This window comes from Neoarius graeffei, chromosome 7, assembly GCF_027579695.1.
Source record: "Neoarius graeffei isolate fNeoGra1 chromosome 7, fNeoGra1.pri, whole genome shotgun sequence".
In the NCBI taxonomy this organism is placed as follows: Eukaryota; Metazoa; Chordata; class Actinopteri; order Siluriformes; family Ariidae; genus Neoarius; species Neoarius graeffei.
The window spans coordinates 96185724-96210772 of NC_083575.1; the positions used below are offsets into that span (position 1 = coordinate 96185724).

At 43.5% G+C, this 25049-nt stretch overlaps 1 protein-coding gene across 1 annotated transcript in view; it reads right to left on the reverse strand.

Annotated features, from left to right (window-relative positions):
• The window catches only part of stox2a (storkhead box 2a), a 142218-nt gene extending 123082 nt beyond the window's left edge, over positions 1–19136 (reverse strand). The window contains exon 1 of the mRNA XM_060926593.1: positions 18477–19136. Coding sequence (XP_060782576.1) covers positions 18477–18798 — 322 coding nt within the window. The 5' untranslated portion in view covers positions 18799–19136. The remainder of the gene's footprint in view (positions 1–18476) is intronic.
• Positions 19137–25049: the final 5913 nt, after the last annotated feature.

Consider the following 25049-nt stretch of genomic DNA (forward strand, 5'->3'; position numbering starts at 1 on the left):
TTTCTCACCAACCTCACTCCCCTCACTCACTAACCTCACTCACTCACTAACCTTATTAACCTCACTCCCCTCATTAAACTCAATAACCTCACTCAATCACTCACAAACTTCACTACCCTCACTCATTAACCTCACTACCCTCGCTCCCTCACCAACCTCAGTCCCTCACCTCACTCACTAATCTCATTAACCTCACTCACTAACCTCACTCACTCACTAATCTCACTCACTCACACCCCTCATTAACCTCGCTCACTCACCAACCTCACTCCACTCACTCACTACCCTCATTCACTAACCTCACCCACTCACCAACTAACCTCACTCACTCACTAACGTCACTATCCTCAGTCACTAACCTCACTCACTAACCTCAATCACTAATATCATGAACTCATGAACCTCACTCACTAACCTCACTCAGTGACCTCACCACCTTCACTCACTCACTAACCTCACTCACTAATCTCACTCCCCTCACTAACCTTACTACCCTCACTCACTCTCTAATCTCACTGACTAACCTCACGCACTCACTAACCTCACAACCTCACTCAATAACCTCACTCACTAACCTCACTCACTCATCAAGCTTACTCCCCTCACTAACCTCACTCCCCTTACTCATTCCCTTTGCTCATCAACCTCACTCACTCACTAACCTCACTCCCCTCACCTCCCTCCTCTTACTCACTCCTCTCCCTCCCCTTATTCACTCCCCTTACTCACGTGTTGATTTGTTATTGCTGTGCTCGTTTCCCTCGATTCTCTCCCCAGTGTTCTCCTCCCTTTCCTGCTATTGATACATACACTAGCAATTACTGTGGTTTGTGTATGTGTGTGTGCGCTGCAGCATCGGTTCCTTTTCCTGCTGGTCCTTACGCCTTCCTTCCTCCTCTGGTTTGGAACGGAAACACACTCAGAGTGCTGAGACACTGTCAAGTCATAAGTTTCATTGTCTAGAGCAGAGATACTGAAACAGCATGAAGCAACATTCCTTTATACACACACACACACACACACACAGTGTGTGTGTGAGATCTCTTTTAACATGTATATGCACCTATTTACATCACTTACACACCGATGTCTGAACATGTTATAGTTTTATAAAGTGCTTTTTAGCAGTCGTTCTCATTATAACTGTTCCTCGATCAGCCTGCAAGATCACACACTGCTGATCTCTTGATTGCTTAATACGGATTCACACACTAAAAGACTAAAGACAGTGTGCAGTAGTGTTCAGAAAATGTTCTCTTATCTGCACGAGGCAACGCCTTTCTGTAAAATCAAAAGTGTTGATCTGGAACAGGACTAAAATTATCAGACAACCGCAAAATTGTTCAAAATAATACAGCAGGTAATGCAGTGTGTAATTTTCTCAAGGGAGGAGGGAGAAAAACACCAACATGTCTGATCAAAACCGAAATAAAATCACAGAGGAAATCCTGCAAATGATTTAATTACTCCAGAGCAGCATGTAACTGAATCCCGTTCAAATCTGGCTAAAGAGCATTCTAAAGAGTAAGAAAAAAACAAAGGGTTCAATTTTCAGTCATTAAACTCAACTACATCTCATTTTTACGCTTTATGAGCTTAAATATGATCCCGAAATCAACCGTTAAACTTTTCGCTGTTCCATGCTGCACGTGTGAAGTCAGTGTCAGCTCTTCACACACCTTCCACCTTCCTTTTTGTAATATACCTGTGTGTGAGCCTTGTTCAGGAAGCACCCGAAATTCCTGATCTGTGACCTCTCTGGAAATGTGAAACCTCATCACCTGCATATTCAGAGGAAACCATCCATCCATCCATCCATCCATCCTGCTCCACCACCACAACCACCACAACGGCTCCTATTTCCTGAACTTCTAAAGGGATAATGAAAGGCTTCTCCAGGGTCTCGCACTCCACAGGTATTGTGCCAAGATGAAAAAAATGAGCTCAGGCAAGAAGGTAAGTTTACAACACATAAATCTGTTAGCTTTAGAAAATCAACACACTGCGTGCTAGCATGCTGAGGATCTCACACTTTAACCTTCAAACATCTGATTATGTACAATTATCCCCAAATCATAATGTGAAGGAAACTTCCAGCAGTTCCATCATGACACCCGTTGTGAGAAACTTTTCCAATTAAAGTTTAAAAAAAGCTTTAAAATGAAATTACAGACTGCGACTCTGTCATCAATCGCTTCGTTTCAAACACGTCCAAATTGAAAAACTGCATGTCCTCCTACAATGTCAGAAATTCTCAAGTATCAAATGCAAATGAATCACTCTCCCTCGTTATAATTACGACAGATTTAATATAAAATCACATCAGTTTGTTCGACAGTGTTGTCATTTCACATTGAAAGAAGATGATGACCTAAAACATGCTGCTCTTCCCTTTTCCAATCAGTGCAGTTTAAGTGACTGTTAAGTTTTACAAGTTGATCAGGAATTTGACCAAAAGTATTTGACTAGTTTCCTTTTTTGTAGTTTTGCTGTTTTATTTGTGCAGCAATGAATGTAAATAAACTGTGTCAAACGTCACACTTCTTCTTTTTACATCTGTTTTCCTCAATCCTATGTGGGGTTGAAACGGATACAGTGGGGCAAAAAAGTATTTAGTCAGCCACCAATTGTGCAAGTTCTCCCACTTAAAAAGATGAGAGAGGCCTGTAATTTTCATCATAGGTACACTTCAACTATGAGAGACAGAATGGGGGGAAAGAATCCAGGAAATCACATTGTAGGATTTTTAATGAATTAATTGGTAAATTCCTCGGTAAAATAAGTATTTGGTCACCTACAAACAAGCAAGATTTCTGGCTCTCACAGACCTGTAACAACTTCTTTAAGAGGCTCCTCTGTCCTCCACTCGTTACCTGTATTAATGGCACCTGTTTGAACTCGTTATCAGTATAAAAGACACCTGTCCACAACCTCAAACAGTCACACTCCAAACTCCACTATGGCCAAGACCAAAGAGCTGTCAAAGGACACCAGAAACAAAATTGTAGACCTGCACCAGGCTGGGAAGACTGAATCTGCAATAGGTAAGCAGCTTGGTGTGAAGAAATCAACTGTGGGAGCAATTATTAGAAAATGGAAGACATACAAGACCACTGATAATCTCCGTCGATCTGGGGCTCCACGCAAGATCTCACCCCGTGGGGTCAAAATGATCACAAGAACGGTGAGCAAAAATCCCAGAACCACACGGGGGGACCTAGTGAATGACCTGCAGAGAGCTGGGACCAAAGTAACAAAGGCTACCATCAGTAACACACTACGCCGCCAGGGACTCAAATCCTGCAGTGCCAGACGTGTCCCCCTGCTTAAGCCAGTACATGTCCAGGCCCGTCTGAAGTTTGCTAAAGAGCATTTGGATGATCCAGAAGAGGATTGGGAGAATGTCATATGGTCAGATGAAACCAAAATAGAACTTTTTGGTAAAAACTCAACTTGTCGTGTTTGGAAGAGAAAGAATGCTGAGTTGCATCCAAAGAACACCATACCTACTGTGAAGCATGGGGGTGGAAACATCATGCTTTGGGGCTGTTTTTCTGCAAAGGGACCAGGACGACTGATCCGTGTAAAGGAAAGAATGAATGGGGCCATGTATCGTGAGATTTTGAGTGAAAACCTCCTTCCATCAGCAAGGGCATTGAAGATGAAACGTGGCTGGGTCTTTCAGCATGACAATGATCCCAAACACACCGCCCGGGCAACGAAGGAGTGGCTTTGTAAGAAGCATTTCAAGGTCCTGGAGTGGCCTAGCCAGTCTCCAGATCTCAACCCCATAGAAAATCTTTGGAGGGAGTTGAAAGTCCGTGTTGCCCAGCGACAGCCCCAAAACATCACTGCTCTAGAGGAGATCTGCATGGAGGAATGGGCCAAAATACCAGCAACAGTGTGTGAAAACCTTGTGAAGACTTACAGAAAACATTTGACCTCTGTCATTGCCAACAAAGGGTATATAACAAAGTATTGAGATGAACTTTTGTTATTGACCAAATACTTATTTTCCACCATAATTTACAAATAAATTCTTTAAAAATCAGACAATGTGATTTTCTGGATTTTTTTTTTCTCATTTTGTCTCTCATAGTTGAAGTGTACCTATGATGAAAATTACAGGCCTCTCTCATCTTTTTAAGTGGGAGAACTTGCACAATTGGTGACTGACTAAATACTTTTTTGCCCCACTGTAAGTTGAACCAATAGGGTTAAGAGCCTCGCCCAGTGGCAGCTTGAACTCTCTGATCAGTAACCCGGAGCCTTAACCCACTGAGCCACCTGTGTGTCATGTTACACTCCCAGGTCTTAAAATGGCAGCTCAGATAAAACTGTTGATTCTGAACCTGAATGTGCGTAGCATGGAAGCTCATGTCCTTCAACAAATTCCTCCTTATAGCTCAGTAAGCTTCCTTCCTTTAATGCAATATCTACAGTACAGCAGTCTCTCAGAGATGTTTCCAAAATGTTCAACTCCAACCTCAGTCACATTTGAAAGCGAGTCTGGACGAGTCCGCCTCTTCGATCCACCATGAGCTACTGATCTGACTCTAAACTAGCTGAATGGGATTGGATAGTGATGTGCAACCCACAGCTCTGCGTGTACACACCACTGATCATGACAGAATTCACAACACCACAATATAAGGCTTTTATTTTAATATTATTTAGCTTTTAAGGATACCAAAATAACTGCAGGAGCAGGGTTAAACAAACAAAAAACCCACACCTCTCTCTCTACACACTTCTACATGTCATGCAAAGCAATATTAAAGTGAACACTAATATGTTGGAAAGGGAAAGAGGTGCCCACAGTGAAGAGATGGCTGACGGAGCTGACAGACACCCTTCATCTGGAAAGGATCAGATACTCTATAAAAGACAGAACTGAACAATTTGAAAAGATATGGCAACCACTGCTTTCCTTCCTGGAAAAGGAGCGGGCCTCCTGACCTACTAAATCCAGCGCTCGGGGTTGGGATTGGCTGAGGGGGGTGGTGAGGGTGGCTATGGTTCATTGGGGGGGTTTGTATGTTTTTTTTTTTTTTGAGTGGGTCATGCTTTGAATATATTCAACTGTACATTACTGGACCTCTGTTGTTTTTTCTGAAAATTAATAAAAATATTTGAAAAAAAATATTAAAGTGAACATGCCATTTTCAGTGATAAAATTGAAAATATCCAACAAAAAATGCAAACTACTAATTTAAGGCCAGACAATTTAAGTAACCCTGCAGTTAACAATATAACTGGATCAGATCAGCAATTAGAATGTTTTACTCCCCTTAGAGAAACTGAACTAACTTCATTAATTTCCACATCAAAAGCCTCAACTTGTGTACTAGATCCCTTACCTAGACGTCTATTCAAACAGATAATACCAGAAGTAATTGAACCGCTTCTAAAAATAATAAATTCTTCTCTTACGATTGGCTATGTACCCAAATCCTTTAAACTAGCAGTTATCAAACCCCTGATTAAAAAACCTGACCTTGATCCCTGTCAGCTGTCCAATTATCGGCCGATATCAAACCTCCCCTTTATCTCCAAGATCCTTGAAAAAGCTGTGGCACAGCAGTTCTGCTCATATTTACATAGGAATAACATCCATGAACCGTATCAGTCATGATTTAAGGCCAATTTATGCTGACAACCCAGTCCTCGCAGATGGCGTCGCAGATGGCGTCTGCGTAGCCCCCCCCTTCGCAGACGCTCTGCGCGCACCTCCCAAAAATTGTGACCACCACAGAAGCCTCGCAGACAGCGTCGCAGACAAGAGGGCTCTGATTGGTCCACTCTACATCCGCTGTACACGCACTTCCGCTTCCCTACTTTCCCGGTTTGGTTTGTTTTCACGACCGCCATTTTTAAAAACACGAGCGAAGATGGAGCAGCACGAAGAGCGGTTGATCGAGGAAGTGAGGAAGTACGTACATCTATACGACTCCAGTTCTAGTCATTATAAGTAACCGGAGGATAAACACTCCACTAACCACACCCACCAACTACTCCTAGCGATTTCGCGGCTTCGCGCCCCCTTGCGTTGTGGCGGTGAATAACATCGCGCACGCCTATTACTCCCCGCTCAACGATAAATTACAACTGTCTGCGAAAAGCTATCTGCAAAAGTCTTGTCGCAAGAGCATGCAGAGGCCCTTAGACCTCATCATAGCACAGAGACAGCTCTGGTTAAAGTAGTAAACGACCTACTGTTGGCGTCTGATCAGGGCTGTGTCTCGCTGCTTGTGTTGTTTGACCTTAGTGCAGCATTTGATACCATTGATCATTCCATTCTTCTGGATAGACTAGAAAATGTTGTGGGAGTTAAGGGAACGGCCCTCTCCTGGCTCAGCTCTTATTTAACTGATCGCTATCAGTATGTTGATGTAAATGGTGATTTTTCTAGACATACTCAAGTAAAGTTTGGTGTTCCACAAGGTTCTGTCTTGGGTCCACTGCTTTTTTCTTTATATATGTTTCCTCTGGGTGATATTATTCATAAGCATGGTATTAGTTTCCACTGTTATGCTGATGACACACAGTTGTATGTTTCTGCAAAACCAGATGAGAGACACCAGCTTAATAAAACTGAGGAATGTGTGAAGGACATTAGACACTGGATGCTTATTAAAGGATATGGGACATGAAACATAAATGCACGCTATATCAGTTTCTTTCCATTAAAAATATGAATTAATTGCATCAACAAATACAAAATCATCTATTAAATTCAGCAAAATCGTTATATTCGTGATGATTATATGGCATTTCTGCTCGACTTCCGATATGCATTTTTTGCAACCGGAAGAGCCGCTGTCACGTGATCATACGTCACAAAAACTTTCGGGCACAGCACAAGCGGGTAGATGAATGGAGAAGTGGATGACAAGAAAATTGTTTTTATAGTCTTTAAAGTACATTGGACATCATACATTGGACATCATGGTGTATTGTGCTGCTTATGGTTGCAATAATTCCAATGGGAAATGCCCTGGAGTAAGTTTTTTTGCATTCCCCAAGGACCCGAAGCTGAGGAAAGTGTGGGCTCACCTGCGCATGCGCAGTAGGCTTCGCGCATGCGCAGTAGGCTTGGTAGGACAACTTTACAGAACACCTGTTGAAAAAAACTTTGCACCTACTGTTTCCCACAAACTGTATTCGGACCATTTCACTGAGGATTCTTTCAACATTAATACTCAGGTACTGAGCGATATTAATTCATGAAACAGGAAACAGGAAGCATAAGGATGAGAAAAAAAAAACAGTTCAAATCGGGAAGCCGCGCACACCTGCGCCAGGCTGCACAAATGCGCGCAGCTTCCCGACCCAAACCGCCTCTCTCTCATCCTTACACTTCATGCCTCATGCTCCATGAACCAACATCGCTATTTTTTTTTTAAATTGGATCTGCGCGATTCAGCCGTGAAAAAGGCGGCATCCGCCGAAAGGCGCGCTGTTTGCATCCCTGCACGGAGGCCAGGGTACAGGGCAGGAATATTTTTGTTGATATGAGTGATCCGGTGCGATTTCACGACCCCCCTGTTGAAGACCTCTGCGCTAAGCGACTGAAAGCCGAGGAAAGGATTAGTATTATAATTTTGGGTGTATCGATTATTGATTATCATAATTCTGACTCGTTTCGCCATTTTGAATGTTTTCATCTCGGACTCTGGAAGCATTGTATCTCAATCAATCACGAAAAATATCAGCAAAAAAAAAAACTAGCTTGCAACGGACTTTAGCTAGATCTATGATGAACTTTCAATGTATGATACAAAAATAATACTTCTTTCAACAGATCATTAGCCTTTGAGCAGAATTGTTTTTAACTTACCAGGAAGTGTTATGGAGCCGACCACTTTCAGTTTCATGAGGGCTGAATGAACTCTCACTCTCAGAATCATCTGACCCGTCAGAGTAAAGACAAGATCCATGTTCATGTGAATTTCCAGCTATCGGTTCGAATTGATAGGGTCTAACTTCACATCTCTGTGAAACATTGGGAATATCACTGTCGATGGTGTCCATTTCGGTAACCTGTTTACATTAGATTCCCAAGCGCTGGCTCCTTGGAAAGTTTTTGTGACGTCACGGGTCACGTGACCACCTAGCTCATTAACGAATCCTTGTTTTACGCTGATGTATAGAAAAACTTGAATAATGTGATGATTTTCACATTTTTGACGCCCTGCAGTGATTTAGATGGCATTTCTTATGTCCTTTATACATAATTATGCCCAGGTAAAAATCCATGTCCCATATCCTTTAACTTCCTTCTGCTTAACTCTGACAAGACTGAAGTACTTGTACTCGGACCACATGCAGCTAGAAGTAAGTTTTCTGATTCCACAGTAACTCTGGATGGCCTTTCTGTTTCTTCACGTGCAGCAGTAAAAGACCTCGGAGTGATTATTGACCCCGGACTTTCATTTGAAACTCATATAGATAGCATTACCCAGATAGCTTTCTTTCATCTCAGAAATATTGCTAAGATAAGAAATTTAATGTCACTACACGACGCAGAAAAACTAGCTCATGCTTTCATTCCCTCCAGGTTGGATTATTGTAATGCCTTACTGTCTGGATGTTCCAATAAGTGCATAAACAAGCTCCAGTTAGTTCAAAATGCAGCAGCAAGAGTCCTTACTAGAACTAGAAAATATGACCCCATCACGCCTGTCTTATCCACACTGCATTGGCTCCCAATCAAATTTCGTATTGATTATAAAATACTACTATTGACCTTTAAAGCACTGAATGGTCTCTCACCACAGTACCTGAGTGAACTTCTGGTCTTTTATGACCCGCCACGCCTACTTAGATCAAAAGGTGCAGGCTATCTGCTGGTACCTCGTATAGTGAAGGCTACATCAGGGGGCGGAGCCTTTTCTTACAAAGCCCCACAGTTATGGAACAGCCTTCCAAGTAGTGTTCGGGAATCAGACACAGTCTCAGTGTTTAAGTCTCGGCTGAAAACATATCTGTTTAGTCAAGCCTTTTGTTAATGGTGTTTATGAGGTAAAGGTGTAGATCTGGAGGATCCTCAGACAGTGTTTTGGTAAACTGGGATGTATGGATGCTGTCAGTCCCCACTTGCTTGCTCACTCGAGTTTGTTGACGGTGTAGTGGCTGCTGCTTTATGTCCCGGGGCCCCTCATGCCTGTGTTACCTTCTGGCTCTCCCCTTTTAGTTATGCTGTCATAGTTAGTCTTGCCGGAGTCCTCGCAAAATGTACACTGTTCTTAACTATTAGGTGATACTGGGCATACCTAACAACCTGTTTTTTCTCTCTCCCTCTCTTCTCCCCCCTCCCCTCTCTGTTGAGCTACATGTCGATCCTGAGACACCAGTGATGCTGAACCTCTTCTGCTCCTCAGACCTGCCTGATCCATCCTGATGCCCTACTTCTGGCTGGAGTCTCATCACATCGCTCTTGTAGAGGATGGCCCCATATGGACAGTCGAAAGATGCACTTAGAAGACGCTCTGGATACTTACAGTTTTGCTACGATGGCTGAGGACTACAATCACCATGATAACTTTAGGACTGCGGTTGTCATGGACAGTTTTACACTCAAGTCTCCATCAATCAACAGTTTATAACTTCAACAAAACAGACTTCCTGTTAAACTATAATGTATTTCCTGGTTACACAGTTGTATTTTGTGACTCAGTTATAGAAGTGACTTATTTATAATCATGCTATCTGTTATCACCCAGATGAGGATGGGTTCCCTTTAGAGTCTGCTTCCTCTCGAGGTTTCTTCCTCGTGTCGTCTGAGGGATTTTTTCCTCAACACCGTCACCTCAGGCTTCATCATCAGGGATAAATAACTTTATTAAATAAATTGTATTTATAAATACATTTGTATTTATAAATAAATGAGATAAAATTAGCTCATACGTTTAAAGTCTTTAATTTTCTGTAAAGCTGCTTTATGACAGTGTCTGTTGTCATACAAATAAACTTGACTTAAAACAGAAGAACTTTTTTATTGGAGAATTGGCTGCATGGTGTTTAAAATTCAAACATTAACTGTATTAAGAAACTTAGTGTTTGTTTATTCCCTTCTGGACCCTGTGTAACATGATGCTATGCTGCCGCCACCATTTACGTCGCTATCACACCACATGGATGCATCACATTAACTTCTGAGAACTTGCGACACTTTAAATGACCATAGGATATGCACTACAGCCTCTTGTGTACACACAAGTATAATCGAGCCAGTAGCTTTTTTTTACAAATCGGTCAAAGTTTAACAGTTGACTGACGATCTCATCAGATGTAGGTGTTTCCGTAATGGCGGACCAGTTCCACGTGTTTTCAGTGTGTTTAATTTCTAACTTGGAGAACAATTATTTAAACTCATAGTAATTGTTTAATTGTGCTGGGGTGGGGAGGCAAAACACAGAGGACCGTCCCATCAATAAAGCCATGTTTAATGTCTAGTTCGGTCATAAAAACACGACTTGTGAGAGAAAAGCCACCAGTTCTGTGTTTTCACAGTAATAAGTGCCTGAGTAAGGATTAACAAATCCCCTCATTCATAACAAACCACTGACGGCTAATTAGTGATGACCTCTGACCCGAGCTTTAGCTGAGAATCCCCCACATACACACTCACACACACACTTTTCAAACTTGCATACAGCCTGCTAGCTGACCTTTACTCTACATTATATATACATAGTTAAAGCTGCTAATATTTAATGTGTATGTTATCTGAGATAACTACAATGTTAGCTTTCTGCTGAAGAACACACATACGCACGTATACACATACTGAAGAAAAAGACTTTATCGCTACGTTCACACTGCAAGGCTTAATGCTCAATTCCGATTTTTTTGTGAAATACGATTTTTTTGTGAGGTCGTTCACATTAACAAATATATGCGACTTGTATGTGATCCTCAGTATGAACGAAAAGCGACCTAAAAGTGTTCCGCATGCGCACTGCAGGATACGACGACGTCACACGCAGCGAGCATGGCCAGTGTTTACGGAAGTAAAACCGCCCGGTTGCGGTATGACCCATCCAATCTAGCTTGAATAGCTGCATCCCCCCAAATGGAAATCAGCTCCCTAACCTCTGCGTCCTTCCATTGAGAAGATTCAGAACCTTCACAGCCCGAAGCGTCCCTCGCATTGATGTCATGCGCAGGGGCGCAGATACGTTTTTTGAACTGGGGGGGGACAAAAAACTGGGGGGGACAAAGCTGCCAGCAAACCAACCCCAACCCCGATATGCCTGTCAAACTTGTTGTTAGTAACCATAGCAACCAAGCTCGAGCTCGCAACCTGTGCAGTCTGCGCAGCTCAACCAACCGAATATCAGTGTTTGTTTTGTTTTATGTGAGTTGTTGCAACTATGTATACACTGCTGTGCACCTCAATAAACCGAATGGTAATTAGTCTTTTGATTTTTCCGTGAGGTTTGCCTTATGCAAAGAAAGACAGCATAGACGTTTTTTCCTCCCTATAAGTGGGGGGGACCGAACGAGGTGAATTTAAATATGACTCGTCCCACCCTCTATCTGCGCCCGTGATTATGCGCCATGTTGTTGTAACTTTTTTGAGAGACCCGCCGCCTACTTCAGTGCAGAATAGTGACGTTTGTGGCTTGTTGATGACGTGTAAGTCGGATGAATGCGACCTGGCGGTTCAGACTGAAGTCGCATATGAAAAGAGCGGATAGGGATCGGAATTAGCACCACATATCCAAACGGCCTGGGTCGGATTTGAAAAAATCGGATCTGTGTCGTTCATATTGTCAATAAAAGATCGGATACAGGTCACATATGGGCGAAAAGATCGGATTTGAGTCACTTCAGCCTGCAGTGTGAACGTAGCCTTAGTCACACATCCTGTACATTACAGATTTTGAACATTTTGAATCTGAGAAAAAAAGAGAGAAACTTGATCAGGGTCATTGCACAAGCATAGTGAATAGCCAATACGACAATGTGGAATATCCTGAAAAAGAAAGAAACCATTGATGTACCAACAACCAGATATCAAACAGGTCGACCAAAGAGAACAGCAGCAGCTGATGACAGAAACATTGCAAGAGCTGTGAAGAAAAAACCCAAAACGACAGTCAGTGACATCAGTAATAACCTCCACAGGGCAGCGGTGAAGGAATCACAATCCACAGTTTAAAGAAAACTTCATGAGCAGAAATGTCGAGGCCACAACACAAGATACAAACCACTCATCACAAGGCCAGATTGGAATTCAAAAGGAATACAGAGAAGATCCACAAAACGTTCTGGAACCAAGATGAATCTCTACCAAAGTGTGGAGAAAGAAAGGATCCAGATCAAACGAGCTCATTGTTGAAGCACGGTGGTGGTAGCGTCATGGCTCGGGCTTCATGGCTGCTTCTGGAACGAATTCACTAATCTTTCCTGATGATGGACCTCATGATGGTATCAGCTTAATGAAGTCTACAGAAACATTCTGTCTGATCATTTACACAGAAATGTGTCCAATCTAATTGGGAAGAACTTCATCATGTAGCAAGACAACACAAGACTTCATCAGGAGAAAAAGTGGAAGGTTTTAGACGGGACACGTCAATCAGCAAACCTTCACCCAACTGAGCAGCATTTCAGCTCCTGAAGAGGAGACTGAAGGGAGAAAACAAACCACAACTGAAAGAAGCTGCGCTACAGTCCTGGAAAAGCATCACAAATGAAGAGTTCAGCAGTTTGGTGATGTCGCTGGGTCACTGGGTTGATACAGTTACTGCAAGCCAGAGCGTCAGTGACGCAGTAGCTCACATGGCCGTACCATGAGAAAGCAGACTCGTTTATAATTAGCTAAGTTGCTCTTCATGAGGACAATTTTAACAATTTGATCTTCAAAACAAAACATCCATCCATCATTTGTAGCCACTTATCCTTTCCTACGGGGTCGCAGGCAAGCTGGAGCCTATCCCAGCTGACTATGGGCGAAAGGCGGGGGTCACCAGATCATTGCAGGGCTAACACATAGACACAGACAACCATTCACACCTACGGTCAGGTGGGGTTTACATTAGACCGTATCAGCGGATCATCAGATTAACGTTTTTAAAAACGATTAGCGTGCACACAGCAACGCCAATACACAGATACGCTAATCACATGACTAATTCGGCACGTAAGTTGAAATGTGTCAGTGTGGCTCATCGCTTCCTCCTCAGCGGCTGCGCTCCAAATCACTCCACCCTGAACAGCGAGTGCCCTCTGGAGGGTGCGCACTCCGGCCCTGCGCAGCTCACAGAGCGCGCGAGTGTAGTGCACGAGCAGTGATTCGGGACTGAGCCGCTGTGCGCAAGTCACTTACCACTTGCAAGTGGAAGGATGGCAAGCCTAAAGACCATCATAACTACACAATGGGCAGTATTTGCATCAGTATTTGCAGTATTTTCATACTTTTATACTCTTTAATGGAAGGTGATACAAGGCGGAAGTCCGCGCCGTTTTTCAGCACATGACCAACGCCAGCGAATCAGGAAGGTGGATGTCACAGTGACGTTGTCCAATGACGACGCCAGCTAGAGCTCAGCACAGCGTATCCGCATATTCTCAATGTTTACACAGCACCGGAGCTGACACGATCTGGATTGAATACGTGGACCCTGGCGGATTCCCGTTTCCCGGCGTTTCCAGGCGTTTTAATGTAAACGGACAGTGCATCCGCGAAGAAAACGAGACAGATACGGTCTAATGTAAACTTGGCCTCAATTTAGAGCCACCAATTAGCCTAACCTGCATGCGTTTGGGGGAAACCGGAGCACCCGGAGGAAATCCACGCGGACAGCATGCAAACTCCACACAGAAAGGCCCTCGCCAGCTGCTGGGCTCGAACCCAGGACCTTCTTGCTGTGAGGCGACAGTGCTAACCACTACACCATCGTGTCACCCCGAAACAAAATAATCAGAATCAAAATCCACTGAAAACTCAGGAAGGAGTAGCGGTTTTCCTGAAAGTGCGTTAAGCAGCTTAATTAGCAACTTGTTAATGAGAAATCACAAAACCAGTGAGGCCCTGTGATGACCTGGCGACTTGTCCAGGGTGTACCCCGCCTTTCGCCCGTAGTCAGCTGGGATAGGCTCCAGCTTGCCTGCGACCCTGTAGAAGGATAAAGCGGCTACAGATAATGAGATGAGATGAGAAAACCAGTGAGTAACTTTTGTGCAGACTGATTAGATCTCATCTCATCTCCTGTAGCCGCTTTATCCTGTTCTACAGGGTCGCAGGCAAGCTGGAGCCTATCCCAGCTGACTACGGGCGAAAGGCGGGGTACACCCTGGACAAGTCGCCAGGTCATCACAGGGCTGACACATAGACACAGACAACCATTCACACTCACATTCACACCTACGCTCAATTTAGAGTCACCAGTTAACCTAACCTGCATGTCTTTGGACTGTGGGGGAAACCGGAGCACCCGGAGGAAACCCACGCGGACACGGGGAGAACATGCAAACTCCACACAGAAAGGCCCTCGCCGGCCACGGGGCTCGAACCTGGACCTTCTTGCTGTGAGGCGACAGTGCTAACCACTACACCACCGTGCCGCCACTGATTAGATCTTCCAAAGAAAACAATCAGAATCAAAATCCAGTGAAAACTCAGGGAGGAGGAGCGATTTTTGTGAACTGTGGACGGACGACGCATGACGGCAATCACTCATCGCCCTACGGCCAGCGAGCTAACAAGGGATACGGAACCAAATATTAAGTGTCATTTACTTTAAAAATACATGTTCCAATAATTTTTTTCACCTAAAATCTGGGTGGTCTGCCACCAAAGGTGTCATGTTCTAAACCATTTAACACGTCTAGATGGAAAATCAGGAAATGAAAGATGAAAGTCTGATCTATTGTCTCGTTCATCTTCTGATCTCAAGCCTAAATGTCTTTAGCGGAGCAGAAAATCAAAAGACCTGGCCTTGTGTCCCAATATTTTCACAGAGGATTGTATATACCAACACACACACACGTATGTCTAGTGTCGCTACATGGCAGAACATTCAACATGTAGCTCCAGGTTTCCTTACAGCACTTTCATTAATCCCGACTGTATACAGGATTGCACTGTGTGTGTGTGTGTGTTAATACTTTGCTGTACAATAGCATTAATGTCAATGTAAGGTCCTTGCAAAGATAAGACAAATGTGTGTGTGTGTGTGTGTGTGTGTGTGTGTGTGTGTGTGTGTGTGTGTGTGTGTGTTTTCCTTATCATTCATGCGACTCCCGTCTTCCTGGTTTCTCCCCTCGAATCAGTTTTGTTTGTTCAGTAGAATTAGAAACTCTTTAATGACCGAGCACTGAACTCATGGGAAAAAAAAAGAAAAACAAAACCCCTGAAAACCCAGCATGAGAATAAATTCATTAATTTTTCATCCAAAAACGTAAACAAATACACACTGAAAATGAAACCCGTTTAACACCCCCCCAAACAAACAAACAAAAAAAACCCCAACCGAGATAATGATTATTGACTTTGTGCATTCCATGTGGTGGAAGTTCACAGACACTGAACAACTATTTGGCAGAAATAAAATCCTGAATGAGCGCTAAAGAGTCACAGATTTCAGATCTGCAGCTGATCTCGCTTTGGCTTCATCAGTAATGTCTCCGTGACGTCCTCCACCAGGCTCGAGCGAAGTGTGTTTGTTCACACAGCGCGAACTAGCAGATCAGCTAGCGAGCTACTTCTATTTTTCCTTCATGTTTGTCGCTAACTCGTGTGAATAGTGCAGAGCTATAATATTTTATTCACTAACAACTTTTATTTGTGACATCAACATCTCAGTGTAACCTCATCTGAACCCAAACCTTTCACAAGTTGGAGCTGTGGTGCAAAAATAAAGACGCACATTTCAGACAGGAAACATTTGGAGTAAAGAGATTTTTTTCACTTCCTGGTGTGTTAATGAGCTGATGAGGTACATTCAGGTGTGTTAGAGCAGGAACACAGCAGGATTTAAAAAGTATTCCACATTAAGTCACAGGTATTTCTCTCTCTCTCTCACACACACACACACACACACACCAGAAACCTCCACAGAAGGACATTTATCAGTCGAAACACTTAACATCGGCTCTGTCCCAAATTCACGTCCAGTTCAGAGTCACACTAGAAGGTCAGCCATGTTAATGAAAGCACGAAAAACCACAGAATCCTTTCGAATGAGATAATAGTGACGAAGGGACTCGGCACATTACCCATAATGCACTGCATGTGTCTGTCAGTTTAGATGGACAAGGTGTCTATTTGGGTCGGGCCGGGTCAACTCCGTTCTGTCCTGTAATGTTCCGTTCTGGTCTGATCTGATCTGATATCATCTGATCAGTTCGTTTTTTGGTCTGATCTGGTTGGATTTGGTCTGGGCTGGTCTAATCTGGTCCAATCTGACCTGATCTTTTCAAGTGTGATCTGGTTGTATCTGCTCTGTTATGGTCTAGTCTGGTCTGATCTCGGGTCTCCGTTGATATAGTCTAGTCTGATCTGACTTAATGTTTGCTTTCATATGGTCTCATCTAGTCTGATCTAGTCTTATCTCCTCTGATAGTCTAGTCTGGTCTGATTTGCTCTGATATGTTCTGGTCTGATGTCTGTTCTGATACGTTCTGGTCTGGTCTGATGTCTGTTCTGATATGTTCTAGTCTGGTCTGATCTGCTCTGATATGTTCTAGTCTGGTCTGATCTGCTCTGATATGTTCTGGTCTGGTCTGATGTCTGTTCTGATATGTTCTAGTCTGGTCTGATCTGCTCTGATATGTTCTGGTCTGGTCTGATGTCTGTTCTGATACGTTCTGGTCTGGTCTGATGTCTGTTCTGATATGTTCTAGTCTGGTCTGATCTGCTCTGATATGTTCTAGTCTGGTCTGATCTGCTCTGATATGTTCTGGTCTGGTCTGATCTGCTCTGATATGTTCTAGTCTGGTCTGATCTGCTCTGATATGTTCTGGTCTGGTCTGATGTCTGTTCTGATATGTTCTGGTCTGGTTTGATGTCTGTTCTGATATGTTCTGGTCTGGTCTGATCTGCTCTGATATGTTCTAGTCTGGTCTGATGTCTGTTCTGATATGTTCTGGTCTGGTCTGATCTGCTCTGATATGTTCTAGTCTGGTCTGATGTCTGTTCTGATATGTTCTGGTCTGGTCTGATCTGCTCTGATATGTTCTAGTCTGGTCTGATGTCTGTTCTGATATGTTCTGGTCTGGTCTGATCTGCTCTGATATGTTCTCGTCTGGTCTGATCTGGTCTGATATGTTCTGGTCTGGTCTGATGTCTGTTCTGATATGTTCTAGTCTGGTCTGATCTGCTCTGATATGTTCTAGTCTGGTCTGATGTCTGTTCTGATATGTTCTAGTCTGGTCTGATCTGCTCTGATATGTTCTGGTCTGGTCTGATCTGCTCTGATATGTTCTAGTCTGGTCTGATCTGCTCTGATATGTTCTAGTCTGGTCTGATGTCTGTTCTGATATGTTCTAGTCTGGTCTGATCTGCTCTGATATGTTCTGGTCTGGTCTGATCTGCTCTGATATGTTCTAGTCTGGTCTGATCTGCTCTGATATGTTCTGGTCTGGTCTGATGTCTGTTCTGATATGTTCTAGTCTGGTCTGATCTGCTCTGATATGTTCTGGTCTGGTCTGATGTCTGTTCTGATATGTTCTCGTCTGGTCTGATCTGCTCTGATATGCTCTATTCTGGTCTGATCTATTGTTATGTGCTCTGATATGTACTACTCTGGTCTAATACTTGGTTCTATACTTGGATCTGGCTTGGATTGGACACTTCAGTCCTGTTGTTTTTGTTAGTAAAAATGTTAGTGTTTGATTTGAAATATTACTTCTCTATAAACATCAAGATTCTCGATTATCTACAGTTTCTAGATCATCTACAGGACAGTTCAGGGTGTAAGAAAATAATGTACTGTACACTTTTAGTTCTGTCTTAAACCATGTGGACTTGTTCAGTAACTTTAATAAACTTGTCTCTGTGATTCCTGTCATATTCTGTTATCGATAAAAATAAATAAACGCACAGTGTGTTGTTGAAAACGGTCACAGCGACCATTCTGAACCCAAAATCACAACTCGGACATGTTCAGCTAGCTCATGAAACAGTGTTCCTCGAGATGATTTGTGATGCTAATCGGTGAGTTGATCTTCTAGTAATCAGTTATACACCATACTGACGTGATGTTCTTCGTAGCGTTCTCAAACACTGACCCGTTTTAAAGAAACCATTTTGGAAACTAGTCACATTTCATGTTTTGTGTTTCACTTGATAAACTACGTTTGAGTTGGACATCGTGTTAATGTGGTTGAAGAAGCTCAGTGAAGGTTAAACTCCTCACAGTGATGCTGAAGAGGAAGTGGAGAAAACGCAAAAACCAACTAGAAGAGAAAACCATCAAAGGTTCCAGAAAGTCCAGCAGTACACACTGCTTCTCCAGACTCACCTATGCACTTGATCTCGAAGCCTCGTGGAGGTTTGAGGGCCCTGCGCGTCCATCCTTCCCTGAGCACTTCCAAGTGGTCCTCCTTGCCCTGGATGAGCAGAACGTGCTCATCGATCCATCCCAGGAAGAAGGTCTCCGCGATGGCGTCCGTCACCTTCTTGTTCCAGAAGTGCTGCATGTTCTCAGCTTTAAAGTCAGCAAAGATCTCGTATCCGGTGTGATGGTGCTGGAGCTTCTCCGTGACCGTAGGAGAGTCGTCCGAGGCCACGCGGCTCAGCACGATGGCCAGGGAGTGAGGTGCGATCTGCAGGAACTTCTCCATCTCCTCCTTCTTCTCAGAGGAAGGCCATGACTCCACACTGCAGCTTCACTGCAACACACCGTCACACCGACACATCTCACGGATCTGAGGAACGAGCTCACGGTGAACTCATCACCGAGCCGCAGATCACGACGAGACGCGCGAGCGGTGGAGATGCGGTAACGGAAATAATTTCAATAAAAAGCGTGCACGAGCGGAAAGCAGGTCAATCATCACTGGGTTGTGGAGCAATAACTCACCGCTCACTCAGATCTTCATCATCATCATCATCATCATCATCATCATCTCGCGCACAATTCATCCGTTCATCTTCACGCCTTTGATGAAATGCACCGGCACGCGCCCTCCTTCCCTCCCTCCCTCCCTCCCTCCCTCCTTCCCTCCCTCCACTCCTCCTCCCGGGGGCTCGCGCGCTGGAGAGTCTGCCTCGGGTTTAAAGAATAATATAGAGATGTATAGAAATATATTTAACACACACACATGATTTATAATTCCTCTCCCGGACAGAAAGAGCGCGCGCTCTCCTCTCCTCCTCTCCTCTCCTCTCCTCCTCTCCTCTCCTCTCCTCTCCTCTCCTCGGTCTCCCGGTGCCGCGCGCGCTCCGCTTGTCGGGCAGCTCGAGACTCCAGACGCTCCCTCCGGTTTGCGCGGTGGAGAGGCGCGAGCGAGAGACCGGGGGAGGAGGAGGAGGAGGAGGAGGTGAGCGCATGCAGATGTTTCCGTCACTCCACCTACAGGCCGGACTGCAGCGGTGCACGATATTGAGCGCGTGCACGATACCGCGATATTCACAACGATCCTCGATATCGCGATATTTTAATAGGTAACGTTTATGCAATTATTTTCTTGATTAGTTTCAGAAATAATAATAATAATAATATATAATCATACATGTCAACCCCTACGGATTTCCCGTATTCCCTACGGATTTTTGGCATTTTAAAAATATGTACGGGCGTAGTGGTATTCAACTACGGATTTTTCTACATTTTCACCTTAAAATTATTTTGATTTTCTTACTTGAAAAGTACTCGTACTAAAGAGAATGTTGATCAAGGCTAACGGAATGGAGGCGAGATCTGGTCGAGGGGAAATATGACGTACAGGTACAAGAATATGGACTGATATTCATCTCATCTCATCTCATTATCTGTAGCCGCTTTATCCTGTTCTACAGGGTCGCAGGCGAGCTGGAGCCTATCCCAGCTGACTACGGGTGAAAGGCGGGGTTCACCCTGGACAAGTCGCCAGGTCATCACAGGGCTGACACATAGACACAGACAACCATTCACACTCACATTCACACCTACGCTCAATTTAGAGTCACCAGTTAACCTAACCTGCATGTCTTTGGACTGTGGGGGAAACCGGAGCACCCGGAGGAAACCCACGCGGACACGGGGAGAACATGCAAACTCCGCATAGAAAGGCCCTCGCCGGCCACGGGGCTCGAACCCAGACCTTCTTGCTGTGAGGCGACAATGCTAACCACTACACCACTGTGCCGCCCTGGACTGATGTTTACGAAGATATATTCAACATCAAGGGAAGGGGAAAAGGAGAAAAAAAAGAGAAATTTTTAATTTCTAGAATTACAAGCAAGTGTAACTGTATATAATATACATCTCCCATGTATTTGTTAAGTTTATGTTTGTATAAATGGAGTCGTCAAATAAAAAATAAGTTCAAAAAAAGTTATTTTGATTTATTACACTACTGTTCAAAAGTTTGGGGTCACTTTGAAATGTCCTTATTTTTGAAAGAAAAGCACTGTTCTTTTCAATGAAGATCACTTTAAACTAATCAGAAATCCACTCTATACATTGCTAATGTAGCGGCACGGTGGTGTAGTAGTTAGCGCTGTCGCCTCACAGCAAGAAGGTCCGGCAAGGGCCTTTCTGTGCGGAGTTTGCATGTTCTCCCCGTGTCCGCGTGGGTTTCCTCCGGGTGCTCCGGTTTCCCCCACAGTCCAAAGACATGCAGGTTAGGTTAACTGGTGACTCTAAATTGAGCGTAGGTGTGAATGTGAGTGTGAATGGTTGTCTGTGTCTATGTGTCAGCCCTGTGATGACCTGGCGACTTGTCCAGGGTGTACCCCGCCTTTCGCCCGTAGTCGGCTGGGATAGGCTCCAGCTTGCCTGCGACCCTGTAGAAGGATAAAGCGGCTACAGATAATGAGATGAGATGAGACATTGCTAATGTGGTAAATGACTATTCTAGCTGCAAATGTCTGGTTTTTGGTGCAATATCTCCATAGGTGTATAGAGGCCCATTTCCAGCAACTCTCACTCCAGTGTTCTAATGGTACAATGTGTTTGCTCATTGCCTCAGAAGGCTAATGGATGATTAGAAAATCCTTGTACAATCATGTTAGCACAGCTGAAAACAGTTGAGCTCTTTAGAGAAGCTATAAAACTGACCTTCCTTTGAGCAGATTGAGTTTCTGGAGCATCGCATTTGTGGGGTCGATTAAATGCTCCAAATGGCCAGAAAAATGTCTCAACTATATTTTCTATTCATTTTACAACTTATGGTGGCAAATAAAAGTGTGACTTTTCATGGAAAACACAAAATTGTCTGGGTAACCCCAAACTTTTGAACAGTAGTGTACCATCAAAAAAATCGTCATGAAATATGAAAATGCATGGGGAGCCGCCATTTTCTACATTTAGAATTACTCAACTGGTACTTCCGCTAGTACCAACAAGCCATTCCGAATGTCTGAGCATGCGCAAGTGTGATTTCCTGCATACCGTAGCGTTACAATAGACAGGTCAAGATGTCGGCACCACCGAAGAAAAAACTCAAAACATCTAAAACCGGAGGTCGCTTTCTTCCCGAATGGACAGAAACATTCAATGGAATAATTATCGCTTCCAAAATGGGTGCTGAGTATGTCAACTGCACAATTTGTTGTAGAGACGTGAAAGTGTTTGCCTCTGGAATTTACGACGTGAGGGAACACATGAAATCTCAAATGCATGTGAAGAATGCAAACCAGAAAAAGAGACAGCCGTCAATTAATTTCTTCACGCAAAAGCCAACAAAGGTTGTATCTGGCATTAGGTATTAGGTAAGATCTGATGCATTTTTATTATGCATGAAATATTACTATGGATTTGGTCTGGAAATTATGGATTTCTTTACCAGGGAGAGAGCTGTGAGGGGTTGACATGTATGTATAATAGAGGGGAAAAACAGAATAAAAAGAAAAATATTTAGAATATTTTCTAACCTTAAGCTAATTAAAGTGCGGCGCGGTGGTGTAGTGGTTCGCACAGTCGCCTCACAGCAAGAAGGTTCTGGGTTCGAGCCCAGCGGCCGGCGAGGGCCTTTCTGTATGGAGTTTGCATCTTCTCCACATGTCTGCGTGGGTTTCCTCCGGGTGCTCCGGTTTCCCCCACAGTGCAGTGAGGTTAATATGGGACGGCCTTGGGCTGAGGTGCCCTTGAGCACGGCACTGAACTCCCAACTGCTCCCTGGGCGCTGTTAGCATGGCTGCCCACTGCTCTGGGTGTGTGTGTGTGGTCATTGCTCACGTGTGTGTGCTCACTGCTTCAGATGGGTTCAATGCAGAGAGGAATTTCACAAGTGTGTGATGAATAAAGTTGTAACTGAATTGTAACTGAATTGTCTTGGCCAGCCCTAAGGGTCCCATCTGCATCCCATCATTGCTGAGGAGTGTGCTCCCATCACCCAATCAAGCATCCAGCCAGAGCAGGTCATGATATTTTTTAACCATATTAACATGCCATGGCGGCACGGTGGTGTAGTGGTTAGCGCTGTCGCCTCACAGCAAGAAGGTCCGGGTTCGAGCCCCGTGGCCGGCGAGGGCCTTTCTGTGCGGAGTTTGCATGTTCTCCCCGTGTCCGCGTGGGTTTCCTCCGGGTGCTCCGGTTTCCCCCACAGTCCAAAGACATGCAGGTTAGGTTAACTGGTGACTCTAAATTGACCGTAGGTGTGAATGTGAGTGTGAATGGTTGTCTGTGTCTATGTGTCAGCCCTGTGATGACCTGGCGACTTGTCCAGGGTGTACCCCGCCTTTCGCCCGTAGTCAGCTGGGATAGGATCCAGCTCGCCTGCAACCCTGTAGAAGGATAAAGCGGCTACAGATAATGAAATGAGATATTATTATTATTATTATTATTATTATTATTATTATTATTATTTCCTTAATGTCCTGTTCTGTTCTGTTCTGTTCTGTTCGGAGCCAAGTCCATCCCCTGGCCTCTGGGTTACCATGAGGGTGTGATGGCTCTCCCTGATCAAGAACAGTGCTGAGGAGGACGAGCTTCTGAATTTCTTGTATCTTGATGTTACCAGGGATTTTGCTGGTGTATTTTTCAATCCCTTTCTTGACCAGACCGAGAGCACCTATTACCACTGGTATGGTTGTGGTCTTCATACCCCATGTTCTCTCAGTGTCTATTTCTAGATCTTTGCACTCGGAGAGTTTTTCTGTAGTTTTTAGAGGTGTTTCTTTCAGTGGTGACAGACGTATCAACGAGCAGACAAACTCTTTCCTTCTTGTCCTTCACTACTATATCTGGTCTCTTTATTATTATTATTATTATTATTATTATTATTATTATTATTATCCCAGCAAACACAAAACGTTTATAAAACGTTTCATTTGGGTTGCATTAAGGTTAGGTTTTATTAAACGTTTATGAAACGTTTATGAAACGTTGGTGAAAATTTAATAAAGTCATATTTGCTGACCCGTGGCACATTTTTTATCATCTCTTGGTATTTTTAGATATTAAGATGTCATAATGATTGTATTACAATTATCAAAATAATCAGTAAATGAGTAACGTTTTATTGACGTTTTATAAACGTTCTCTTTAAAACGTTTCATTCACAACGTTTATGAAACGTTTATAAAACGTTATACATATTCGGAGACTTCTGGCTAAAACAGATAATATTTAAATTTCTACAATTAATTGTGTGATTATAAACACTACATGATGACGTTTTTAAAAAGTATCAAAAAACATGGGAATAATTTTATGGAAAATAAGTGGTTGTATAAACGTTTAATAAACGTTGAAAAAAAAACCCTTCGATCTAGCTAAATATTTTTTAGATGTAGATCTAGATAGATAGATAAATCATTAAATGTGTGGCTCTAGTCTCGTAATTATCAAGTATGGTTTGAATAATTTGGATAGACGACCATTCGTCGTTTTATATTTGCTAAAATACACGCCCTTTTGGCCCTGGCATTTTGTTCGCTGGTTCCCTGTGCCTGCGCGACCTACGTCTTTGCGCAGGCGCAGGGACCGGAAGTAGCGCCATTTTGAGCGTGTTGCTGTTGGGACAAGATCGAGAAGGCCGGGTCCACTTAGAAGTTATCTTAGAAAATCTCCTTCATCGAAGGCTCGCAGCTTTGGCCAAACAACTTATTTGATTTAATTTGCTTTTTTATTTCAACTTTTAACTGATTTTGCACATTTGCTATGATTACGTTAACTTTAATGTTTTGGTTCTTAGTAGCAAGGCTTCTTTAATAAATTTAGATAAATTTTTAATACTAGTATGTTTATCATTTTTGCTGTTCATGATGGCTTTATATGTAAATGTGAATATTGTCTATGTAAAAAAACTCTGCTCTCAAATTGGTTTTGTTGAACTTGCAAAGAGGAATGAAATAAACTTAAGTGCAATAACAAAAATGTGTTGTTATATCATAAGTTTAACAGGTATTAACATGGGCGGCACGGTGGTGTAGTGGTTAGCGCTGTCGCCTCACAGCAAGAAGGTCCGGGTTGGAGCCCCGGGGCCGGCGAGGGCCTTTCTGTGCTGAGTTTGCATGTTCTCCCCGTGTCCGCGTGGGTTTCCTCCGGGTGCTCCGGTTTCCCCCACAGTCCAAAGACATGCAGGTTAGGTTAACTGGTGACTCTAAATTGAGCGTAGGTGTGAATGTGAGTGTGAATGGTTGTCTGTGTCTATGTGTCAGCCCTGTGATGACCTGGCGACTTGTCCAGGGTGTACCCCGCCTTTCACCCGTAGTCAGCTGGGATAGGCTCCAGCTTGCCTGCAACCCTGTAGGACAGGATAAAGCGGCTAGAGATGATGAGATGAGATGAGGTATTAACATGTTTCTAATAACATTTCTAAAACATTAAAGAAGCGTTTTACTATTGTTTTTAAATGGTTTTAAGAAACGTTTATACAATGTTTTAAAAAACGTTTCTGAAACGTTTCCAGAATGTTGTATGATGGTTTCTAGAATGTTTTTCAAA